Source organism: Spodoptera frugiperda, chromosome 15, assembly GCF_023101765.2.
Source record: "Spodoptera frugiperda isolate SF20-4 chromosome 15, AGI-APGP_CSIRO_Sfru_2.0, whole genome shotgun sequence".
Classification (NCBI taxonomy): domain Eukaryota; kingdom Metazoa; phylum Arthropoda; class Insecta; order Lepidoptera; family Noctuidae; genus Spodoptera; species Spodoptera frugiperda.
This window is the reverse complement of record NC_064226.1, coordinates 8,593,393-8,619,461: the sequence shown is the minus strand read 5'-3', so window position 1 is coordinate 8,619,461 and position 26,069 is coordinate 8,593,393. Positions and strand designations below refer to the sequence as shown.

Sequence of the window (26,069 nt, the reverse complement as noted above, 5' to 3'; positions counted from 1 at the left end):
CATTGTAGTTTTATTTCACAAAAATTGTGTGTACATCATGTACTTCATGTGATGTCATTCACTAGACTGACTGCCTCAATGAGTTGTAGGAGTGGTTGTGAGGGTTGTAAGAATGACCATGACGCAGTGGGTTTTGGGTTCGATTCCTGACTAGAAAAGTGGTTAAAAATTAAAAAAACGGTGTTTTTCTTTGGTAAATTGCGTCTGTCGCACTCAAACTATTGAAATGAGACGCTATCGCTTTATTTACATACTGAGTAGCTTTCGCACGGTGTCACCCGTTCCTCGGCTTCTAATAATCGTAGCATTATGTTTTTAAAACACATTTCCTCCATAAATAAATAAACTAACAAAAAATAATTGTTTCATTCGAACCAGTACTTACTTCTGGAATAATATTTCGGTAGGCAGAGGTAATGAAACGATTTTATTGTTTCGAGCCCAGATTTTTGATTAATTTACAAAATATCTATTTAAATATAAGATTCAGAAGGTTAATTCTAACATGGGGTATAAAAAAATCTCACGTTTGATTATAATTAAATAGTCAAACGAACTTACCTGTAAGTGAAGTTCGACTGTAATTATTCTTGTTGTTGCATTGTCCGAAGATGATTAGGAAAACAGTTGTAGTCTCGGCGTTAGTCCGTGGCGTCACACATAATTTTAAAGATTAAAAGCTTAAATTTCTGAACGCAGCCATGCACATTGGCAACACTGCGTCTGCAACACTAATTTCATTAAGTTCATAGCCATTTATTGGTTTTACAACATAGGGTTCATGTTTATATTTATATAACATGAAGGATCTGGGTAGGGTGGGACTAATCATCTTCGGACAATGCAACAACAAGAATAATTACAGTCGAACTTCACTTACAGGTAAGTTCGTTTGACTATTTAATTATACTTGTTGTTGCATTGTCCTCTATGATTAGGAAAACAGTTGTAGATGTTCAAAGACCAGTTGTAAAAACAATAACCATTTGTTTAAAAATAACAATCAACAGAGTTATTTTTTAAAAAATATACACTTCTTAATTAAATATATAACTGAACAGTTATATATCTATTAACTGCGTAATTCAAACTAATTCCAAATATCATTCACATTGTTGAAGAAAAGGTTCTAAGAAAACTTTTATTAATTATTGGTCTGTTATGAAAAAACTTGCAAAAAATTTAAGACTCTCCAATCCAAGCAGCCGTTCGTCGTATTTCATCAATACTTCCCCACTTGCTGAAAACTGCTAATGTTGTTGCATGTCGGGTACTGTGTGTTGAAAATACACTAGTGTCAATTCCACTCTCTTCCATGGCTCTTTTGACCCAACGGCTGATTGTACTGAAGCACACAGCTTTATATGGCTCCTTTGTAGATACAAATAAGCTAGTACTTTTAAAATCACGTAAACCCTTTGTAACTTTTAAATTGTTGACCACCGCAGTGGCTGGACATACTCCTTTCCTAGCATTAAAGAAAAGGATCAGTTATAAAAAGTTGACCCTGTTTGGTCCTAAAGTCTTGATCAATCTATCTTTTACAAATAGATTGATGAATTGATTAATACAGTCTTGTTTAATCATTATATTAATAATATTAATCAGGGCTACTGTTTGAGCCCTTTAACCCGTGGCCAACGTTAATAAGGTTTTCTTGGTAACAATCTGCAGATAATTCTTTCTCTAGAGTATAATTCTTTTCAATATAATCAAGTACAAAGACATATCCCAAGTATTATTATATTTGGGTTTGGGGGTCTTAATTTAAAAAATCCCTTGAACAATCTTTTGATCTAATGATCGGTAACCAAATGTGGTCCTATAACTAATGAAAGAGCTAATCTTACGGAATTCAAATTACCATATGTTACTAACTGTAACTCTTTCATTGAATCACAAAGTACGGTACTGAAATAACTTCAGTAATGGTAGGCTTAGTAATGTTTATATTTATGGATTTAAATACTTAGCCTATGATACTAATGCACATGCATGCATGATTTGCATGATTCAAAGTATCTTTAGATATTGAATTCATCAAGACAAGAACTGCTTCATCACAAATTCCTAACTCTATGTTTTCCTGATAATGCTTCTACCATCAATACCACTTTCTTATAAAAGGGGTGTAACAATCTGGAATTATGCAAGATAAGGACTTAGAAGGTAAAAATATAACAGGTTCCTTTAACAATAATCTATTAACATTAACAATAACCACTGAGTGACCCAATGGGGCACAACTATTATACCTGTTGCTTTGTCTGTAATTTATTTTCTAGGGTTTTAAGAACCATAGAGAATGGAGGAGAAATAATAAATAAAATAAGCTGTATTTAGTCCAAGGAATGGTGAAAGCATCAACTGCAACAGCTCCTAGGTCTGGTTGCCATGACATATAAGTGCAACACCTTGCATTAGTATATATCAATAACCTTTGGATTGTTTATATTGCTCAGTTCCCATTTTGTAATGTCTATCTTCCTATCTTCCTTCTAGACTCAAAAAAGCTATCACACTATCTTTAGTGTTTATGTAATTAGCATCAAACAATAGTCTTTTAAAATTCACACCATTGCCAAATATTCTTAGAAATCCTATGTAAAAAATTATATTAAATTCCTCCTAATCTATTTATACATATAGGTTACAGCAGTAATATTATCACTATTTCTTCATTTATAAGCAAACATTTTTAAAACAAAAAAGGCAGCTATTCATTCCAGTGAATTTATGTGAGCCCTAGACTCTTTAATTAGCCTAAATTCTAACTTTAATCATAATTTTATACAGTAATTCTTTTATAAGCTTGGAAAAAACAATAAAAGAATATATTTCTTTCCTTTTCAGTAATGTTAAGAGTCATATCTATAGTATTGTATAGTAACAATAAAAGTTACAGTTGTAACATCACACTTAACTATTCTCTTTGCTCGGCTAACTATAAATCCTAATGTTTTTAGTAAATTCACAGTTGCTTGTATGTTTTGTATACACTGTTGTTATAACAATTTTGTTTATGTAACATAATAACATAGATGTTTCATATACTTAAAAAAACAAAAAGTCATCTAAATAGATAACTGATATACAACCTCTTTCTCTTAAGAAAACCATCATTGGTTCATGATTTTTGTGAATGTTGATGGAGCCGTACAAAGGCCCAAAAATAAAACATAAGTATTTAACTGATAGTGTTTTCCTTAAAAATAAATCTTAAATATTTCTCACTATCCTTGTTGATCATATAACATATCAAGTTGATCATATAATATCATATAACAAGTATATTTCAGATATAAGATGACAAGAACATCATCTTTTTGTAAAAACTTGCACACTGTTCGGTATTTTCCAATTTGAAATACTCAGTTTCAACAAAATTATTTAAATTCTTTAAACTTAGAACAAAACGAAAAGTTCCATTGCTCTTTTTAACAAGGAAAATAGGTGAACACAATGAATCTTTTTACAGGTTTGCAAGTTTGTATTGCTTTCATAGCAAGTACTTAACTGGTTAATTTCTGCGGTGATCTGTAAAGATTCTAGTTCAGAAAACCTATCATTTTGAGTACAACTCTGGTATGGTTTACTATGCAAAAGGATTGAATATCCTGCAACCCAACCGAGAATAATTGGATCTTGAGTTAAACTCTGGTGTGGTTTATCACACAAAGGGGTTGAGTATCCCGCAACCCAACTGAGAATAATTGGATCCTGAGTTATCAAGTTTTCAATTATTTAAGTGGTAGTTAAGTCTACTCACCTGTTGGTTCATTTGCGTTGAGGTTGACTCCTCTTGCTCTCCCTGGTCCTGACTGCTGCTGGTGTTCTGGGTGACGGCCCCCCCTCTTTTTAGCATCTGCCTGAGGAGGACCCCGCCAGTTTAAAGCTTTATTATTATTTATTTTAGGAGTACCTGTCTGAGGCACCCATGTACTTCGCTTTGTAGTGAACCTTTTTGTTTCAGCCACCTCAGTTCTTGACCAGATCTCTTGACTGATCTTGCTGTTCTGATCTCTTCTCCTAGATCTTCACCAAATAGATAGATTTCTGTTCCAGATTGCAATAGAAAATCTTTCACATTTTTATTTATAACTGATAACAGGAGGGACTTACGTCTCTTTCTATCTAAATTTATAGTCACAGAGTAGGATTGGAGCATCATTCAGTATTCTAATGATATCCATCTATGTCCTTAATTATCTCTCATGCACATTTGAAGACATGAACCCAGACATGCCAAGGCTGTTGAGGTTTGTTTCTGTTTTGTTTGTATCATTTGGTCACACTTCTGGGATTATTAATCATTGATTGTAGTGCTTACCTCCGGGTTTAACAAAAGATGCACCATTAATTTCATGTTGGAGAACGGTGAATTTTCATCAGTATGCCATTCCCCCAATCACCTTTGTGCTATTTGTTTGTGTAACTCTCCTCCTACTCTCACCAGCTGTGACTTCACACCTTATATGTCTATTACCTGAGGATCCAACATCTCTTCATGTGGTAAGACTTCAGGTAATTCTCATAAAGATTCTATATTTTCCACATTTACATCTTGTTGTACAATGTACATATGTATCATTTTGTTGAGCATTGCTCAATTCTATGCATTCATTATCCGGAGGGACATTTTCAATGTCTTCCTCCATGTAGTGTGATAATGTTAATGGTGTCTTTCCAGTTTCTGGAAGTAAAACACAATGCAAGCTGTGCTTATGGTACAGCATGTGACTTATGGTACAGCATGTGACTTATGGTACAGCATGTGGCGTATGGTACAGCATGTGGCTTTCGCCACATCACAATATAACCATGTAAGTTCCCGCAGAACTTCCCTTGAAGGTTATAAAGACTCAACCGCGTGTGCTCCCACAGAACACCCCAGAGGTTGATTATTTGATAGCTTAGCAAGACTCAACCGCGTGTGCTCCCACAGAACACCCCAGAGGTTGATTATTTGATAACTTAGCCATTGTAGACCACGTACGCCCCCGCAGGACGTCCCACAGGTCAGGCCAGTTCTTGCTAGAAAATAACCGGCCTTGTAAATGCTCGTGCGATTCCTTGTACATAAGTATCTATCGCGCATGAAATAGCAAAATGTCGCCGCGTCCTTTATACACATACACATGCAAAGCGCAAGACGCCCAGGCACAAAAGTAAAAACACACGTTCTTTAAACGGTGTAGCGTTAAATGTTTTGCTGCATAGCGAAGCTATAAACTTTGTTGCAAACTTGCAAAAGATGAAAGGCCGGCCATTTTCGTACCATCATCGCTCGAATCGGAGCTCAAAAGTTCCTTTTCAAGTTTCTTCAATTTCTTCAGCAGTTTTAGATCTTGACTCCGACTTTATCTTTCCCATATTACAGTTTTAGAAACACTTATTTTAACTAAAAAATGGTAAAAAGGTGGGAAAACGTGACGCCGTTACGTGACATAAAATCCGAATGAAATTAGTGTTGCAGACGCAGTGTTGCCAATGTGCATGGCTGCGTTCAGAAATTTAAGCTTTTAATCTTTAAAATTATGTGTGACGCCACGGACTAACGCCGAGACTACAACTGTTTTCCTAATCATAGAGGACAATGCAACAACAAGTATAATGCAAAAGACTAGTATCTATGTCAGATTATGAAAAAGAAGTAAAAAAGCAAAGCAACTTGTTTGTTGTTATCAATTGTCAAACTTGTCAATTCGTCAAGCATTAAGCATTTTATATTTGCGTAATTTTAGTGAATATTTCTAATATAATATTAAGTATTTCATCTTTATTTACTTATATGTTGCTACTAATAATAGTTTAAAATAGTTATATTCTTGTAGTTGGTCTTAGTAGACGATATAAAAAATGGCAAAACGACCAGCTTCGGAGGCTTTTGAAATGGAAGCTGAGCAAGTTATGAAGAAAACTGAAGGAAAAAAGCATTCATTAGATTCTGACGAAGAAGATAGCGGTGCTGAAGAGGAAAGGAACAATGTTCTTCATGCAGATGACATTGAAGGCGAAGAAGATGGAACTGGTGGGATGGAAGGTGAAGTGAGTACCTACATTCATAGTTTGACGTTAAAAATCTTAATTGTAACAATAAAATAAAGGTTCAAGAGAGTACTATAACATTTCTTTAACTTGAAAAGGCTAGATGTGGATAGCATTATGATAACCTAAAATAACAAACTATAGATTAAGTATTCGAATGTAAATGACACCAATAAAGAATATCTATATAATGTAAGTTTACACCATATTTTATACTACTGATTGTAACTATATTGCTAATGTTACAGATTACAATCACTCCGTTCAACATGAAAGAGGAGCTTGAGGAAGGTCACTTTGATAACCAGGGTCACTATCACTGGAAAAAAGAGAAAGAGATAAGAGATGGATGGCTTGACAACATAGACTGGGTTAAAGTCAAGGGCAGACCAGAAGACAAGTACAAAGTGCACAAAGATGATGAAAATAAAGGACTTGGAGATGAGTCCAGTAGTGAAGATGAAGAACCGGAAGAAAAGTTTGATTTGTTGAACAATTACAAAGAAATCCTGAAACATATGAAGCCCAAAGAAACAATTGCAAAAACCCTCCAACGTCTTGGTAAGTCAAGCACATAGCAGCACTACAATTTACAATTATATAGGTTAAATTTGATGTTATTTGATAAATTTCTCTTCTTATCAGTGGTCTAGATCACAATTGACACGCTTTATTTGTCTCTCCACAGGAGCAAGTTCAAAAATCTCTAGTGCTGAGCGCTGGAAAAGGAAAAAAGCTGGTATTGTTGATGAGAACAGTAAAATTGTTACAAGACTCACAGAGCTAGCAAACCAAATTCTCACAAAATTGGGTAACATGGACATTTACCAGGAAACTTATGAGAAAATTGATACAATCATAAAAAGGCAGGAGAGTAAAAATGATGATGCTGATTTAGATATGTATGCTGATGATTTTGATCAGAAGGAGAAGAGTGTGTTGGATAAAAATAGCACTGATACTAAAGAAACTGAAAACAAAAACGAGGAGGAACAAGAGCCAGAATTGAAATGGGAGTTCAAGTGGAATCAGAATGATGATGAAATATCAGGGCCACACACTACTGAGCAAATGCAGAAATGGTCATCAGAAGGGTACTTCAAAACTGGTGTTTGGGTAAGAAAACAAGGGGAAGACAGTCAATTCTACACATCCAACAGAATAGACTTTGAATTATACATGTAAATCATGTACAGTGTACCTTATACAAAATTAAATAAAACAGTTCAACAGAAGCAATATTTAATTTAAACATATTTCTTTCGACTTTTAAATAACTTATCTGTAAAACTATAAATACTGATATCAGTTAACAATTTAGCTATTTGATTAATTAAAACAATAAATAGTGTGATAACTTGAACAATAACAAACTGTGATATGGAGGTACCAATTTCTAGCCAGCTTCCAGTGTTTTTCACATTGTACAGCAACTGTATGCCCATTAAATTGGAATATATCAGTACAATTATTATCAAATATCCAGTTGGTGCCTGAAATGAAAATGGATAATATTAGCGCATAAAATAATGTCATTAAAAATATATAACATCACATGTAACCCTCAAAAATGGAAATCAGAGATCACATAAAATCTGGTAATCAAACCAGATATCTCTTGCAATCATATTTACAACTACTTTACCAAAGAGGCTATCAACTATAAAAGCTTACTAAGCTATAAATAAAAAAATAAGTATTACCTTAGTTAAATGTTGTACTGCTCTAAAACTACAAGCCACACTCAAGAATGGTGCTAGAGTCTTCAATAATATCAGTGTTGTAATAACAAAAGGTTGGAAAGATGTTATGAAGCATGTCACCCATCTTACTTCAAATGAGTTCAATGATGCAATGTTACCAGTCCCAAAAAAGGCTAGTATTATGTACAAAATCTGATGTACAAATGTTAAGGATTTTATTCAAATAATATTTCTTAATAGCGTCGTCGGCTAGAAAGTTCGCGCGATGCCATTAAAAGTAACAAGTTGGTATTCCAGACAATGCTGATACTTCTGGAACTGCGGCCAATGTAATGGGTAACCAGGACTCTGGTTGAAAGCAGGAGAAGGCACGGGGTGGTTTTTAATCAGTAAGAGTCTGACACTCCCCAAGGCGGGAGAAGACATGGGATGATTTAGCCGCCTCATAAAAAAGACTAAGCTGTTACTAAATCTCTGAGCGAAACTATATCCAATCTGCATCAAAGCCACCCAAACTATTGCATTATACATTTGTTTCAAAAGGATACAAAAAAGAAAGCTCTTCTGAAATCTTGACTGCTAATTTCTCTTTCAATTGTAGTGATAGTCTTGATCTTTTCATTGTTCTCATTTTCAAAACTGCTTTCTATTAGCTATAAAATATTTAAAATTAAAGTATATTTCTAGTGCAATGTGCAGTTAAAAATCTTTCTAAATAGAATATTACCTTTGAATTCTTTATGTGTAGCAATTTACTTTCGATGTATATCCAACACATCAAGTTGACAATCAATGTAACTATAAATAGGCCTTCATGGGAAACAGATAATAAGAGATAGAAGTTTAAAATTGATGTGTTTATAGCCAAAATACGGCAAATCAGTCTTCTTGAAAATAGTAGAGGTAACACTAATGATGTACCTGTAATACAAATATCATTTTCGTCTTACTAATGTATAATTTATAATGAAAATAACTGGAAAATTATAATAATAGATATTTACCAGCTATGAACCAAGCTACAGCTTGATAAAAGTATGACACAGGTGTGCCTTGTTCAAATCTCATAGATTGCACATAAATATTATGTAGAGATACAACAAGTAATACTGCTTGTATCACAAATAATACTATTTCTGTTTTATTCTCATATTTTCTATGACATAGTGGTAACAGAATTTTGTTAATGTAGATCACAATAGAAAACAACCATATAACGCCAGCTGTAATGCTGAAAAAAACTGGTTTTATTAGTTTCTAGTAAACAATTTTTGATGCAGAATTCTACTCAACATGTGCTGCTGAATATGAGCCCCTAGCATGCTTGAAAATAGTCAAGTTCCTTGTACAAACAGTTACTAGAGTAAGCCGATAACATAATAATTAATTTAGTATGTCTCACGAAAGTTAAAGCAACATTGTATCTAAAATTAATGTAATCACTAAAATACTCACACTAGTTCAATAAAAACATTTTTTCCAACAACAGGCATGAAGGAAAATGCACTTAGTAATAAGCACCCAACAGGCCAAGCAATGAGTATTGGTTTAGTTAAATGGTTTCTTGTTGAAGAAAAGAATGGCCACAAACCCATACCTAGGAGTGGTATGCTCAACATCCACCTATATGTGAAGGACAGTCCCTGAAAATAAGTACTTGAGTAGAAGAGGAAGAAATTAATATAACTTCAAGTACATTTAAAAAACTGCTTACCAATGCAACAGAACCCAGTGTGTAACTTAAAATCTCAAGTAATAATAGAAGGATATTCCTGTTTCTTCTCATTTGGTTTAGCCCTATTAGCCATAGAGATGTAGAGGACAAAGCATACCACCACAAACCAAGAGGCATTATGGAATACAAATAATACTGGACTGGTAAATTTTGTGCTGAAACCAATATTCACACAATTAAATATAAAATATCTAGCAAGAAACACTCAGAATGTAGGCAAAAAAATTAGAGAGGAAACCTTACCATATACTAAGAAGACAGATAAACAGCACATAGAGAAAAATAATATATTCAGTACTCTGAAAATTCTTGAAGATGTTTTGTAGCTAGCTGTTGCTGTTTGAGTATTAATCTTTTGTTCAGACAACACTTTCAGTAGACATGCTATCCATCCTAAAAATGATAAAGTCACTAGTACTAGAAGAGGTTGTTGGTAATAATTATGATAGTACTTCAATCCAGACAGGCTTAGATTTATAATTTCTTCACTCATTAGTATCAATTTCTCATATTCTTCTTCTGAAAGGAGTTTCTCAGTGAATTCAATAACTTCTTCATATTTTTCTTTGCTAAATGGTTCATAGGGTTGGTACAAGTATTTGATAGCATGTTCCTCCACATCAAGCCTTTTCTTGTTGTACTGTGATGCTAATTGTCTACTGTTACTGTATATAGCTTTAGCTTTGTTAGGTAAGGTCATATCAAACAGTTCTGTTGTTAGTTTCCCCTAGAATACATAACAATTAATTATTCACACTTCTATAAAACAATAGCTACATGACATCACATTGGTGAAGTAGTTGCATGTTAATAGAGTGAGAACAGTCATAACAACTTATTATTCTATACATATAAGTACTTGTTAATGCATCTACTGGCTGTATTCTTGCTAACCCAGTCATAAGAAGTCATAACTACTATAAAGTGGCATTACAATATGAACATAAAAGACAAGGTAAGCCAAACACATAAGGTTCATTTTAGAATAACTTACTCTAGAGTTAACAGGTACCGGAATAGAAAGAATAGTGGACATTAGAGGAGATAGATCCACTTGATTGATATCCAGTCTGTGGTCTAAAGACAGTCCATCTGTTTCAGGATCAAGTTGCGTCATTTCTGCTTGCTTTATACCTGAACCCCATATCACATAAGGAGTTTTCGTTTCATGATCATCTCCAGCACCATGAGAACCTAAAAAAGCGCGCGAAATTTTGTTATTTTGTAATAAAAATAAAACTAATGTATAAAAAAAAAGTTTCTTTGGCATAGTTGTTTGCAATCATGAGTACAATCATGTGTTTAAATTTCGTTCACTAATTACCAGTTACCCTACAGTCACTTAAAAATTTCTTCATACACAGCAAAAAATAAATAAGTGTTACCCCAATCTGTCATGCCATGGTCTGATGTCATCAAAAAGGTAGTTTTCCCATCATCATTATAATAATCTCTGATCACTTTTTCAATTTCTTGTATGCCTTCATCAACATGTTTCAATGTTGTCAAGAAGTTCCTGTAATGAGAGGTATTTTTTTATTTATATTATTCTAATATACTTAATAAATTAATAAGCAACAAACAGAAGATCACTGATAGGCAAGTAAAGAAATCTTGACTTTTTATTACAAAACATTTGAATAATAAACTTACGGAGTCTTTGGTTTATGGGTATGTCCTGATGTATCAGTCCCCAATAAATGCAGAAAGAATACTATTTTATTACTTTTCAATTTTTCTTTCAGTATTTCATCATCCTTTGCCTTTTGGAAAAACAATTTTACATTGTCAAAGACCCAAGCATCCAGAAGTGTAGTGTTTTTATCTGTGCTAAAACTCTGGTCATAAGGATCAAATTCGTGTACCACAATGTGATCATCAATATTGGCTTTGGTGAAAATATTCACTATGTCATAAGTACCCCAACACCATGTGTAAGAAGTTTGATTGAAAACTGAATCAAAATCTACAGGATTTTCCTTCCATCCCTTGGCTACAGCAGACGGGTCTTCATAGAAACCTGCAATTACTGCCACATGGCCCGGACGTGACTCAGTCGGGACTTGAGTGTTGGAGATTCCCCATCTACCATAATTATTTGCTACAGACCTGAAAATATGATAGATGTATGACATTTATTTTCTAGTTCATTTACTTATTTTTAACTTGTCTGAAATGCGTGAAGATTTAATACCTACCTCAAATAAGGCATTGTCGTGTAGTTAACAAATGATTCAGCTCTTAGTCCATCAACCATGAAAAGAACTAGTCTCTCTGATAAGTCTTCATGTTGGGGCTGATAAGGGGTCACATTTTTAACAATTGGTGATTTAAAATATATGTCAAATATAGAAAATAAGAAAGTAATGTGTAAAAAAATTCCTAGAACAAACATCGTCACTTTATTCAACTAATTCGGGCTAAACTATGTAAAATACATTATATTCTCATAAACTTTTTGAAATCAGCCAAAAATGTAAACAAATCTAATGTACTTTGACATGACAGCTGACTTTGACAACTTGACACTTGATACCGAGAGCTTGAACTTGTCATTGAAAAATTAAGGATGGACGGTGATATATAGTTGATTTGACATACTTAGGCGAATATTTTAAATACCTAATTAATAGGTAATGGTCTATAAGGGGACATTGATTCTTAACTACGATAAATACATAATTAATACCTGCAGATGCTTCCTTATCTCCAAAATTTCTTTCGTGAGGTTCCTTTTGTATTCTTTCATTAGATAGATTGATCATTTATTTGTCATAACATATTTTATTGTATTGATTTTAATTCAAAGAGTGCGTAAAATGTTATGTTAGTAATTGTTTAATTCTAAAATATGTTACAATATAATTACCTTAACAAACTAAAACAGTTAAAAACTAAATTTTCACTAAGCGCTTATACATTTTTATATAAAAAATCGATAAAGTATACTTTCTCATCTTAAAATATATTCCGTGTATTTTCATTGCACCTGTGAACTCTAATTATTAATTCATTGGAAACAATTACAATGTAGGTAAAATTAAACATTAAACTAAATTAACATATCTCTAAAATAAGCTAAAAGATTATTCAAATAAATATGTCCTATGAAACTAAGTACAATACTATATAAATATAACGTTTTAGTCTTGGTTCAGCATTCAAGGTTCACTAACTTCATCAGCATGCCAGGGTTTCATTCCAGCAGTCAAAAGATTGAATAATTCCAGCTCTTGTTTTTCCTTTAAACTTTGCAATACTATATCGGTTGGAGTTCTATCATAAAGTAAATCATCATCTGGAGTAAGGCCTAACGTCTGAAAAGCTCTGCGTACTTGTCCAACTGTAAGCCATCCTCGTTGACCTGGATCGAAACTATTGATAATCGCTTTCAAATGCCTGAAAAAGACGGTGACCAAAATGGTAAAGTAGGTACCTGCACAATGCTAAACATACCCCTACCACGACAAACTCCTGGTATGAAACTAAAAATAATTATTCGGTCAATAATTTTGTTTATTGTTCTTAGTAATTAGTACTAGTTCTTAGTTTCTTACCTGTCTTCAAACAATACTGGAGCGTTTCCGTGACCAGCACGGTATAACATGCAGTCGTCTAAAAGTTGCGACAAAAAAGTAGATACGTTAGAATCAGGATCTCTTGCCAAAACTTTACATAGAAGGAATCTTATAAGTTCAGGAATACGTCGATCACGTAAATATCCTTCTGTTCGAGCTACCGCTGAAAACATAATTTTCTTGCGTTCTGAAATAATTGGTTCTGGTTCAGGTTCAGGAGATAATAGACACTTGCATACTGATACAGGCTCAGTTGGATTAGGCGAAGGCTGCGAGACCGAGGAATGTGGTGTAGCGGGTGAAGGTACAGGAGTTAACTGGTGAATCTCATAGTTCAAGATAATTTCGTTTGATATATTTTCATCTTCCATTGTGGTCAAAAAGCAGAGTAGGATTATGGTCAATTAAATTCAAAACCCAGCTTGCAAACCTCGACTAGCTGAATAAATATGAATTGTCATTGAATTGAAAAGTAAATAAGTACATAGATGTCAATGAAAATAAAAATGAAGGTAAGTACAAAGAGTAAGTATAACCCACCCAAAACATACCCCTACCACGGCAAACTCCTGGTATGAAACTAAAAATAATTATTCGGTCAATAATTTTGTTTATTGTTCTTAGTAATTAGTACTAGTTCTTAGTTTCTTACCTGTCTTCAAACAATACTGGAGCGTTTCCGTGACCAGCACGGTATAACATTTCTAAAAGTTGCGACAAAAAAGTAGATACGTTAGAATCAGGATCTCTTGCCAAAACTTTACATAGAAGGAATCTTATAAGTTCAGGAATACGTCGATCACGTAAATATCCTTCTGTTCGAGCTACCGCTGAAAACATAATTTTCTTGCGTTCTGAAATAATTGGTTCTGGTTCAGGTTCAGGAGATAATAGACACTTGCATACTGATACAGGCTCAGTTGGATTAGGCGAGGGCTGCGAAACCAAGGAATGTGGTGTAGCGGGTGAAGGTACAGGAGTTAACTGGTGAATCTCATAGTTCAAGATAATTTCGTTTGATATATTTTCATCTTCCATTGTGGATGATTATGGTCAATTAAATTCAAAACCCAGCTTGCAAACCTCGACTAGCTGAATAAATATAAATTGTCATTGAATTGAAAAGTAAATAAGTAGATGTCAATGAAAATGAAAATGAAGGTAAGCACAAAGAGTATAATAAGCATAGGCAAAGGCTCTGTGGGCAAAAGTATCGGAAAAATCACTAGCGCTGAAGTTTTGTCTTGTTCAAAGAATTTAGGCAAAAAGTAAGTAGGTACTGATTGATTATAGCTAGAGGCTAGACAATAGCTAGATCATATAAATATTTTGGAAAACAAAAGTGAAACATGAAAGTTTATCCAAGCAAAGTGGGTAATCATAATATTGTTGTGCTAGTAGAAAAGAACAAAAAAGCACCTGCTTAGTATCGACAACGACATTGAACATTCAAGTAATATACTCTTCGGCAATACTGAGATTTTATTCCCTGGTAACAGCAATGAGGTCGCAACTAGAGGGTCATAAAGTCACAAAAATATTGGTTGGATATTTTTTGACAATTATTTAAATTTAAAGTTCAATTCCTAATGACATTTTCCACACTGTACTGTGGTATCGGCTCAGTCATCTTCAAATAAATTTGGAACGAATAGGAGAATTGGAAAAAAGGAGAGAATTACATATTTTAGATACTTAGGTATTTTATCGCTTGATAAGTATTAACTTTTGCACGAGTCGAGGCAATAGGCTAACTGTAATGGACAAAAAACGTTCTGTTCACGGTCATCATGATCGTATTCAAATTATTACAATGTCCGACAATATTGCTGACGATTCTTCTTCGCAAATACCATTGTGTAAATGTATTTTAAGTGAGGAACCGTCTCAAGAAGTGCACATTCCAGAGTACAAGCAACGGATGTTGTCCTTAGTTTCACGCACAGAAGAGTATTTACGTGAACGTCGTATTCCTGAACTTATAAGATTTCTTTTAGTAAAAATAATTGCTGCAAGTCCATCTGACCCGGTGAACTATTTGGTAAACCTTATAGAGCAATGTATGTTGTACCGTTCGGGCTATGGAAAACCTCCAGTACTGTATGAAGAGAGGTGCGTAAAACTAATTTATTGCGCTTACTTGTTCAACAGAAATACCGTATTTTATTCTCGGTTGTCACTAGCACTTCAAAACTAAAGCCGGTACGGTATTACAGAACGATACTCAGCGGAGATCTCTGTTCATTCTTCCGATAAGTTAGCAACGGATTTAATGCTTTAGCATCCCTTTTTATGTTGTCCTTCTAATGTACTTGAGAAGAGATAAAAAATCTCGGCTTAAGAATCGTTCTATAATACCACCCTTAAAGACCAGGCATTTGAAAAGTAGGTTACATATTTGTAACTTCGCGCCACTGGTGTTCCGTGGGGTAACCCAAGGGCGATGCTAATTGCTTACCATCAAATAACCCGTTTTTATCGATGTATATAATGTACCTCTCTATTAATCTAATTTCCAGACACTTGAAAGCTATCATTAAAAGCTTTGATCCTGGTGACCGTGGTTGGCTTACTGCTGGACAATTCCGCAGAGCACACATTACATTGGGTTTCCTTCCAGAAGAATCATTGCAAGAAAAAATACCAACAGATATAGCATTAAAAAAATTAAAAGATACTCAAGAACGAGAATTATTTTGCTTATTAAATGCTGGAAATGCAGAGGTTTTAAGCGACATTCAGTCAACAAACACGATTTATTTTTAATGATTATTCTTATTTAAACTATGTAACTTAAGTAATTTCACGGTGTTTACGTTGAGTGTAATATATTTTTTTAAATAAAACGATAAAATAATATTTTATAGTGTATAATTTAAGATAGGTATTAATTTTTAAGTGCGTTTACAAATACACATTACACCCAGACCCAACCCGACGATAACTCATATGCCACGGGAACGCGGGCGGATCCGCTCACAGAAGCTAGTATTACTATAATTCACAATCAAGTTCGCAATAAAAAAAAAATGTTTCACTAATCATTAGTTTAGTAAGACTCAAAAGTCAAATATCCAACATTGCGATCGCAAGAAAAAACAAAGGATTGAAATCAAAGACAACCATAGAGCAAAAAATTGAATGAAACGAACATAAATAATCTTGTACAACCGTTTTGTTTTGAAATACCTAGTACTTCGCGATTGACTTTCAATTTCAAACATACTATTACTATTGTTTTATTTACTTACAAGCATTACGCGAAATAAGTAAAACTGTGTTGTTTTAAATGAAAATATCAAAAGATATATCTATTGTGAGAAATCTACCACCATGGGGAAGGACTTTGACGAAATACGAATTGGAAAAATTGACGACTGTGAGTTTATTTTAATAACGTGCTAAGTTTAATTAATACTTTTTACCCGACTGCGCCAGAAGGAGGGTTATGTTTTCATTATTGTTTTTGTTTTATAAGTTGTTTAAATTTTACTCGTACCGAAATTTTAGGTGATTCAGATATTCGTAAAACGGGACAAGAGATGGACACCATAAGACAAAGGACCATTGCTTACGAATATCTGTGTCGACTGGAAGAAGCTAAAACTTGGATGGAAGCATGTTTAAGAGAGAAACTACCACCAGCAACAGAATTCGAAGAAAATTTACGCAACGGAGTTTACTTAGCTAAGTTGGGAAACTTTATTTCTCCAGACTTGCTTCCTATTAACAAAATCTATGATATTGAACAAAAACGGTATAAGGTGAGTAGTCAATTTGTATTATTTAATTAAATAATAACAAATAAATTCCTTAGCATTTGGTATAGTTGGGTATGATACCAGGGCATTTTATTTTTGAGACATAAATTCATCTGGTTGAATACACAATGTTTTCATTCAATAATAGACTTGTATATTATTGCATGAAAATATTTAGCCACCTGTTATTCTGTTTCCTAATGGCCATTAAATAGGAAAATGACAACATGTTACTCTCTAACATTTAACTTTTTTCAGATAATGGGGCTTCAATTCAAACACACAGATAATATTAACAAGTTCCTACAGGTGTTAAAACAGACAGAGCTGCCTATGGTAAACTCCTTCAACCCATTGCATATTTGAACTTGACATAATAATATGTACTATGTTATGCACCAACGGTGGCACATAAGACACACTTTGTGTTAAGACTATTATTCTTTATACTTAATAGTAAAATCCCATTATTATATTTATTGTGCCATAAAGTTTCTTTAGTTACTGTACAGTAGACCCATGCATTCATATGTATGTATTCCCATGTTACAGACGTTCCAGCCTGAGACAACCGATATCTATGACAAAAAGAACATGCCAAGAGTGATATACTGCATACATGCTCTTAGCTCTCATTTATTTAAACTCGGCAAGGCACCACTCATCCATGATGTATTCGGGAAAGCTATATTCACAGGTATAACATTAATAATAGTCATTGAAATATGTTGTGTAGACTGTGTTATTTATAGAGCTCATTGTTATTATTTTTAATTTCAGATGAAGAATTGGATTCTGTTTCAAAAGATTTGCAAAAATGTGAACATCCACTTCCATCATTTCAAAAGATTGGAGGGATTCTATCAAAGAACAACAGTGGTAACGATGGTGCTGCAATGCATGATGCTGTTGTTGAGCTGAACAACTTGCTGGACACAGACAAGTCAATAACTTCAGCTATTCTAAACCCAAAGTTGAAGTTGAAACATGTTCAAAATAGACTAATAGATGAGTACAAAAAAGTATTAAAATCAGCCAAATATGAAAAGATTCAGGCAGCCCTCAATCATTCACTCAATGATAGCTATGTACCTGATGAGTATGATGAATTACTCACTGTTGTTGAAATACAAGGTCATATAACTGCGGTCAACTACAAATATTTGTGGAAGAAATTATGTTCAGCCTCTCAGAATGGTGATGTGAATACTATAGACAAGATATTTAATGAAAATTGGGTCAAGACTAAGAATTACAATCCCCGTAATTTGGATTTCTACTGTGATGTTGTTAAAGAAATCAATGAATGCAATAAAGATGTTGATGTGGAAAGTGTTACAAATTGGCACAAAATATTTCAAAACATTATTAATGAGGGGAATCAGAAGGCAGTTGAGCATACAGACCATAAAACAGCTATCAATGAAGTAAATAGAGTATTAGATGAAGGGACACCTGATGATTTATATGCTGTCTTAAATCATCCTCATTTAGAGTTGAATTTTAAAGTGAATAAGTTTGCTGTGCCGCTGTTGTATGAAGAAATGAAATTGGAGAAGTTTGAATTAGAGAAGAATTTGAATGAGAGTGAAATTGCTGCTTCTGTTTCGTATTTATTAGCTATAGCGTCTATATCTGAAGCTGTGGACAGAGGTGATGATAATGGTGTGTGGAATGCTCTCAATTCAAAACAGCTGCACCTGGAGGGGCTGCGGACCCATTGCCGCCGACGATACCTATCGGCTTTAGCTACAGCCCTGCAAGTGAAGATCAGGGAACAGTGTGCCTGCCCATTGCTCACCCTGGATGACATTAGAGACTCGATAGATATGGTGAACATGAAAGATGACGACAATGAGGAATGTAAGTATTTTTATATTGTAACTAGATTGTTCTAATCAAAAATATCTTTGTCTAATATTTCAAAGAATGAGGTGAACATTTTCGTCTTCATTCTGTCAATTATATTTCTTGCATAAGGATGCTTTAAAAATTGAGCAGAGGGAGTTCTAATAACTAAGTACTTGTAATAATAAGGTAAATAGCTGTTTCCTTTTATAACATATAATAATTTCTTTACAGTGGTATCAGTAATAGAACATGTCAATAAAGCTGTACTAGATGAGGACTCTGCCACTCTAATGGGGTTACTAAAACACTCCTGTTTGAAGTTAGGGGCACCATTGCGAAAAGAAGAAAGCCATTTGTATTTACGCATGTTAAAAAAGGTCCTTGTTCAAAAGGAATCTCAGAATCTTTGGCTTGAGGACATTGTACAAGTTGTTAATGATGTCAATTCAGAATCTCAAAATGTTAAAGAACTTACTGAGTCACTGGTTCAACTAAACTTAGCAGTTATCAAGAATGATGTGGAAGAGTTTTGGAATGCTCTAAGCCATCCAGTTCTTTCTACCTCCGGCATGCTTGAAAGCTCTTGCAAAGATGTCTATTTTCAAATGTTTTATAAGGCCTTAAAAAAGAAGGGGCATAACATATGTCCCTGGATTGTTTGCCATACAAATGCTGGTAATACAGTGTACATAGATGTGGAATCATACACATACTGCTGGTCGACACCCAAAGACTTTGTGCCTTACGCTCGTTATTTAACAAGGAAAGATGTAAACAGTATAATTGACAAAACTAACAAACATCACGTTAATAAATACATGCAGATGGTTATAGAAAACGCAGTGATTAAACTTCAAGCCTACTGCAGAGGATATTTGCTAAGAAAAGCTCTTTCAGAGAGGCTACAATTTTTCGAACAAAATGAGGAGTACATAGTGAAAATCCAAGCTTGGTGGAGGAGAGTTGTGATAGAAAGAAAATATGGAACTTTGATAAAAATGAAGGCTATAGAAGCCAAATTGAAGAGGGAAAGGAAACAAAATCCATTGGCGTGGTATAAAGTACAGGTAAGCTTTAAATGGTTAATCTAATTTGTTTCATACAAATAACATATCTACTGGTGATACTGAATAATAATTTTGCTTGCGGAATTTTGCAGGAACCAAAAATAATAAAAATTCAAGCACTTTGGAGAGGACGCCGCGCACGGGAAGCCTTTACGGCCTTGTTCTACTCCAACAACCCCCCACTAAAAGTGGTTAAAAAATTCATACCAATGTTAGATTTTTCAACTGAAGATTATGACAGAGAAATAGAATTACAAACTTTAAAATCAGAAGTGGTTCAGTCGATAAGGAAAAATCAGGAACTGTCGAAACAATTAGATGATATGGATTTGAAAATTGGTCTGCTAGTCCAGAATCGCATTGCTTTGCAAGAAGTAGCTGCCCATGGACTCAAGTTAAATAATTTAGTGAAACACAACTCTATGACTAAACTCGTCTTAGAGAAACGTCCTGATGGTACAGGTACACTAATGACAGTTTCTACAGCTGTAAAAGGATTGAAATCGCTCACCAAAGAAAGTAAAAGGCTATTGGATGGATACCAACACCTTTTCTATGAGCTACAAACGAATCCCACCTATTTATCGAAGCTACTATTCTGTATACCACAAAACAAGACTAACTTCTTCTTACAGAATGTAGTGTTAAGTTTATACAATTTTGGTGCTTATGCTAGAGATGAATACTTATTACTGAAGTTATTTAGATTTACCCTAGAGGAAGAGATAAGTTGTAAAGTCGTGAAACCCTTTGATATAATCGCATCGACGCCATTAGTACTCAAAATGGCTGTAAGTCTATCAAGACAACTGTCCGGATTAAACAGCCTACAAACTATAATTGGACCGTTAGTGAACAAAATGCTTCAAGATAAAAACTTGAACATCGAAACTGGACCTGTGGAGATTTATAAGGCTTGGAGGAATGAAACTGAAATGAAGACAGGACAAATCTCGTAAGTATACTGATGTTAGATGAAAACCGACCTTAATTTAAGGAGAACTAAGATTTAAAATACTATATTTGTATTGGAGGTTATTGATATAATTAACACTTAATTATTTTCCTTACAGAAAATTGCCTTACACTGTGAGTCAAGAAGAAGCCCTAACTTACCCCGAAGTAAAATCTCGACTAGAGAAAGCTCTTACTCAACTTAAAACAATAGTTACTATGTTTTTAGATGAAATCATAAATTCCACAGAACTTTTACCCTTCTGTATAACATATATGGCGAGAGTATTACACAGAGCTCTGTCCTCGAAATTCCCTCACACACCTGATAAAGATATTCTAAAGGTAAGCAGATACCATCTTCTAAAATGTGCGTTACTTGGCTTCTATGTGGGACCTTACTAAATTACAAAAGTAAATGTTGCATTTAAAATGAGTACTTTTTTTGCAAAATAAAGGCGTGATTATTTTGTTTTATGCGTGTCCAGAAAGTATCAATTTTCTTATATGTTTCAGGTGATAGGAAACCTCGTATATTACCAGTTCCTAAATGCAGCCATTGTAGCACCTGACGCATTTCATATCATCAATTTACCAAATGGCACTGGACTTACGACGGATCAACGGAAAAATCTTGCGTCTGTGGCGAAAATCCTGCACTTCTCTGCTGCTAAGAAAGGGGTAAGGGTGGCTTACTTTGGAACTATATTTTTAGCAGCTTTCATTGCGTGGTCAGTCGTAATAAATTGTACATCTAACTAAACCTTAATCACACTAGGGGTTTATATTGATTAAAACCGTATAACAATCCATCTAACAGTTTTAACTTTATTGCGTTTTTAGAAAAAGACGCGAGAAGGGATTTCTTTTCTATAATATTTTTATTTATCTATTCAAGGACTTTTTTTACATTCCTCTGTTTCTATATTCTTATAGTTTGGAGAGGAATCAAGTCATTTACGTTGCCTGAATCCATTTATCGTGGAGTGCCATGAGAAAATGAAGGAGTTATTCCGGCGATGTTGCCGCGGACCGACTCTTGAAGAATACTTCGCTGTGGACGAGTATACTGAAGCCACTATGTTGCATCATCCTCACATTTATATCACAGTGCAGGTATGTATGCACTATGTCTATATCATACCAGTTTCGGATTTAAGTATAGGCGATATAGCAACTCGGGGCCTCCCACCACATGTCAATTTCGTTTTTTACAAATTTCAAAACACAATACTTTTAGTTACCATACTATATGTAACCTACATCATGTATGAACAGTATGACAGTCCTCTGTAGGACCTGGATTTTCTCTATACAGGAGAGGTTGGTCATCGGAGTTTAAAATGGTTAAGTTTATCTCTTACGACATCTGGCAAGAATGTGAGGTGGTGACAAATGTATTCCACTCTGTCGTCATCGCACGGCAAATATGATCTAAGGCCCAAATATTTGTCTGTCATAGTTTAAAAAATCCGACCAGTTATTTCCTGTGTCCCAAAATTAATATGTACGACACGTTATTTACCTCTGACTATAACGACTACCGTTTATATTCATAAGCTGCCCATCGCTGACATGTACTCTTTGAAATATAGTGTGGTGTACTTAAAAATACAATAACAAAACTATTCTTTCGGTTTCTTTGACATCACAAGCTTATCAACAAGTAAACAAACAAAGTTATCTAAGCGATAACTAATTTATCATTCAGCGATTTTGAATCTAATATTATCAGTGATTTCTGGATTAATTCATACATAACTTAACATCAATTAATCCCCAAGTGGCGTGTGTAAAAATGTGATTCATTGGCTATATTATATTATGAGCCCCATACCTACTCCATGTTACTTCAGATTTTTTTTATAATTTTCTTGAGACATACTAAATTAATTATTATGTTATCGGCTTACTCACGTAACTCGACGAGAAACTCGACTAGTTTCAAGCCATGCTAGGGGCTCAAAATTATGAGCAGCATTCCGCGACTAACAGTTACGTGAGTAAAGCGATAAAAATAATTAAAACTAACATTTCTTCACCCACGATTTGCACAAGTCTTCGAGGATGAAGAAGTCACGTTATATAAGAGTTTCATTGTTTCTAGGAAATTGTGGACACACACGCACTTCTGATCGAGTACCAGGATATAATAGCACCTGACCCTCGAGATAGACTGAATGAGCTGTTGGATGATTTGGGAGACGTGCCCACGGTCGCCCAGCTTGCGTCCAGAGACGTTGATACGGTATGTAACAACAGCGATACTCGCTTCTTTTTCTATAATAATGTCCCCCGATTTATTTACATTATGGTGGCCAGAGTGTCTTAACCAAAGACCTAGAGAATTAAGAGTGTACGGAAAAAAGTGGCACTCTCTGTTTCCTCCCTTCGAAAAATCCGAAGGGAAGATCATTGGTCCGTCATTATTCTAACAGTCTATTTTGCGGTTAAAATCCTCCGTGTTTTCTTACTCTTGAATAAATTTATAAATACGACCAACCTTCTATTGATTCCGCGTCCCTATGCAAATAATATCATAGATTATTTATTAACTGTAAGAAAAAAGTAAACCCTTTATTAATTAATGGTATTTATTCTATTTTACTATATTAAATGACTAATTTTTGTAGCAAATGGGAGATACTACTGAAGAGAATGCAAGGTTGGAAGTATGCCTTGCTCTTACAAATAAATTCCAGGCGCCTTCTGATAATTTGACTGATTTAAACAAACTCTTCATCAAAACGAAGGAGTTATGCGTGTCTATTATTCCATTCTTAAATGGTAAGTTTCATTTTCTTCTTTTTGCTCTTGAATGAATGAATTTCGTACAAAAAAATACTATTATACATTGTGTGTCTATTTGAAATACGTCTAACCACTAATACAACCTTTTAGGCGAACATCTTCTAGAAGCTTTATGTATTGGGACTACAAGGGAACAGCAAGAACAGTACGCTGGAAGAATACAAAGACGTATCTACTCGGGGCAGGCTCGACAGGACGAAGTAATGACGTTACGGGAACATATCGCTAAACTCCGCAAAAATTTGCAAATGCTAGAAGACGAAGGCTATGTCACCCGAGAAGATGGCTACCAAGCACTAATAACCTCTATTGCACTTGATCTATGTAACAAAGGCAAATACAGACAGGCCCAAAGAAGAGCTTTAGCAACCCTGACGCGTACAAAACAAAGTTTGCAAGAAAAAACAAAGTATTATGAAGAAAAATGCCATTCTTATGATCAGTACATAAAGTCATGCTTAGCTAACCTTCATACTGGCAAAAAGTAAGTAATAACAATAAGAAATAAAATAACTAACTTGAATATGGAACAGTAGATTAACTCTAGATACTTTTTTTACAGGAGTGTCCACGCGTGTCTAAGAAGATCAGGGAAAGATGTCCAAAAATTGAAATCGAAATTAACAGTTAAGTATTCAGGCGCGAAACTATTAGAAAGAGGTGTACTTCTAGAGATCGATGGTCTATCTCCATCTCAATTCAAAAACGTACAATTTGACATCACTCCAACTGATCACAATGGAGTGTTTACTATAAAAGGTAAATTCATGGGTGTTGAGATGGAATCTATCGAAGTTGACATACAGGATCTGCTTCAGAAACAATACGAGGGTTGCGCTGTTATGGACATGTTTGGCAAAGCGAAAATTAATGTTAATCTTCTAATATTTTTGTTGAATAGTAAGTTTTATGGTAAATCCAATTAATCAGAAGTACATGTACAACTAAGGCCTCATTTTGGAATATCAGTGATATTTTTCTAGTGTTTTAGTAATGTCGTTTCGTGTCGCGGATGTGATTCTTAGTGCTCTCTTTACTCGTAGGAAATGCGGACAAATTAGAATTAAACATTCTAGTATTTGTAACAATAAAATTGATTGAATTTAGACTTAAAAATTATTAACGTTAAGTTTTTTTTTAACTTTACGTCGATGTGATGACATTAAAATAAGATTCAGGTTTAAATTCAAATTAATGTTTAATGAAATAAAATTAAAATCTGATTCATGAAGTAAAACCTAGCATTTAGTAATTTACTTATTTTTAGTTGTGTAGTAACTGATTCGAGGATCTTTGGTGGTATTATTTTTTAGTGTATGGTTGCGTTACATTTTATGCTAAAGTAACTTCAGTCAATTCCTACATTATTTACAGCATTTTAATTTGCTAGGTTGTAATGTGATTGTATCATGTGCGACATGAACTCAATTTTAATGTATTCATCACAAGCTTTCCTACAAAGGGAACCATATTGTAATAATAATAATACCAAAAGTTCAAAATTTCAAATGAAGTATTATAATACCAAATATTTTCTATATATTTATTGACTACCTGTTAAGTAATGTGACATTTTGTTACGAATATCATTGGTTTTTAATATTATATGTAATTTCTTTTCATTATAATGTATAATTAATTAATTATTATTTACGTATGATTTTTAAACATAGCTTAGTACATAATGTCGTTAAAATTCTAACTTGCTAAGAGCTTTACTAACACATTTAGTTATGTATAAGTTTTTATTTTCAATGATTTACTATAGTGGGGCCATTTCATACGTACGAACAGTCTTGTCAAAATAATATGACTATCTCACTCAACTGCACGGTTGGTGCGGTGGCTGGGCAACTGGCTGCCGCGCAACGGGTAGCGGGTTCGATTCCCGCACGAAGCAACTCTTTGTGTGATCCACAAATTGTTGTTTCAGGTCTGGGTGTCATGTGCATGTGAACTTGTATGTTTGTAAACGCACCTACGACACAGGAGAAAATCCTAATGTGGGGCAACGTTTTTTTTAAAAGAAAAAGAAACTAGCATATGAGTGAGGGAGACATCTGATAAAAATAACTTATGACAGTTCGCACGATTGTAATAGCCCAACTATAATACTTATTTTTAAACATAACTGTTTTTTTTGCTGTATATACCAAAAGTTATGAAACTGGAAATGAATTTTACCGTTTCTACCGCCTAAAATAATACTATTGTAATAATTAGCAGTACAATTTACTCACGTTCAAGTTTTTTTAAATAAATGAGGCTCACCATTGAAAATTCATAATTGGTTTTATTTTTTTACTCTAGCAACTCTTAAACCTTGAAGTAACTTCGTAAAATACGAACTATTAAAACAGTAGTTATTACTTCATTTCATTATGAATAGTGGATAGCGTTTGCAAACTAATGTTAATAAAAATGTTTTATTTACACGAAAGCCTGCAATGGAACCTACTACCAAATATCTTGGAAAGCTTGGAGGTCGAGGCCCGGGCACCAAAAGCAAATACGTTTACAGCCAAACAAGAAGTGACAAAACAGTCCACTGCTGGACTATG

The 26,069-nt window shown here is 34.1% G+C and overlaps 4 protein-coding genes across 4 annotated transcripts; 2 read left to right on the top strand and 2 right to left on the bottom strand.

Annotated features, from left to right (window-relative positions):
- The first annotated feature begins 5,680 nt into the window (after positions 1-5,680).
- On the top strand, positions 5,681-7,283 carry LOC118274300 (CD2 antigen cytoplasmic tail-binding protein 2 homolog). The gene is made up of 3 exons (XM_035591763.2): positions 5,681-6,048; positions 6,297-6,609; positions 6,737-7,283. Exons 1-3 carry the CDS (start codon positions 5,860-5,862, stop codon positions 7,231-7,233), a joined length of 999 nt encoding a protein of 332 aa, XP_035447656.1. The 5' UTR covers positions 5,681-5,859; the 3' UTR covers positions 7,234-7,283.
- On the bottom strand, positions 7,274-12,013 carry LOC118274287 (GPI ethanolamine phosphate transferase 1). The gene is made up of 12 exons (XM_035591753.2): positions 11,685-12,013; positions 11,140-11,595; positions 10,872-11,002; positions 10,481-10,680; positions 9,730-10,213; positions 9,466-9,641; positions 9,207-9,394; positions 8,756-8,982; positions 8,479-8,672; positions 8,300-8,404; positions 7,752-7,943; positions 7,274-7,541 (listed from the first exon to the last, which is right to left on the bottom strand). The coding sequence occupies exons 1-12, from the start codon at positions 11,879-11,881 to the stop codon at positions 7,296-7,298; spliced, it is 2,796 nt and encodes a 931-aa protein (XP_035447646.2). The 5' UTR covers positions 11,882-12,013; the 3' UTR covers positions 7,274-7,295.
- Positions 12,014-12,301: 288 nt separating this feature from the next.
- Positions 12,302-14,239, bottom strand: LOC118275628 (uncharacterized). The gene is made up of 3 exons (XM_050698739.1): positions 14,148-14,239; positions 13,044-13,485; positions 12,302-12,885 (listed from the first exon to the last, which is right to left on the bottom strand). The coding sequence occupies exons 2-3, from the start codon at positions 13,433-13,435 to the stop codon at positions 12,648-12,650; spliced, it is 630 nt and encodes a 209-aa protein (XP_050554696.1). The 5' UTR covers positions 13,436-13,485; positions 14,148-14,239; the 3' UTR covers positions 12,302-12,647.
- Positions 14,240-16,218: 1,979 nt separating this feature from the next.
- On the top strand, positions 16,219-25,430 carry LOC118276012 (ras GTPase-activating-like protein IQGAP1). Its single transcript, XM_050698730.1, has 14 exons — positions 16,219-16,443; positions 16,575-16,828; positions 17,084-17,161; positions 17,378-17,522; positions 17,606-18,688; positions 18,908-19,743; positions 19,836-20,698; positions 20,817-21,042; positions 21,214-21,378; positions 21,634-21,813; positions 22,805-22,945; positions 23,331-23,484; positions 23,599-23,992; positions 24,071-25,430. The coding sequence occupies exons 1-14, from the start codon at positions 16,398-16,400 to the stop codon at positions 24,432-24,434; spliced, it is 4,929 nt and encodes a 1,642-aa protein (XP_050554687.1). The 5' UTR covers positions 16,219-16,397; the 3' UTR covers positions 24,435-25,430.
- The last annotated feature ends 639 nt before the right edge of the window (positions 25,431-26,069 follow it).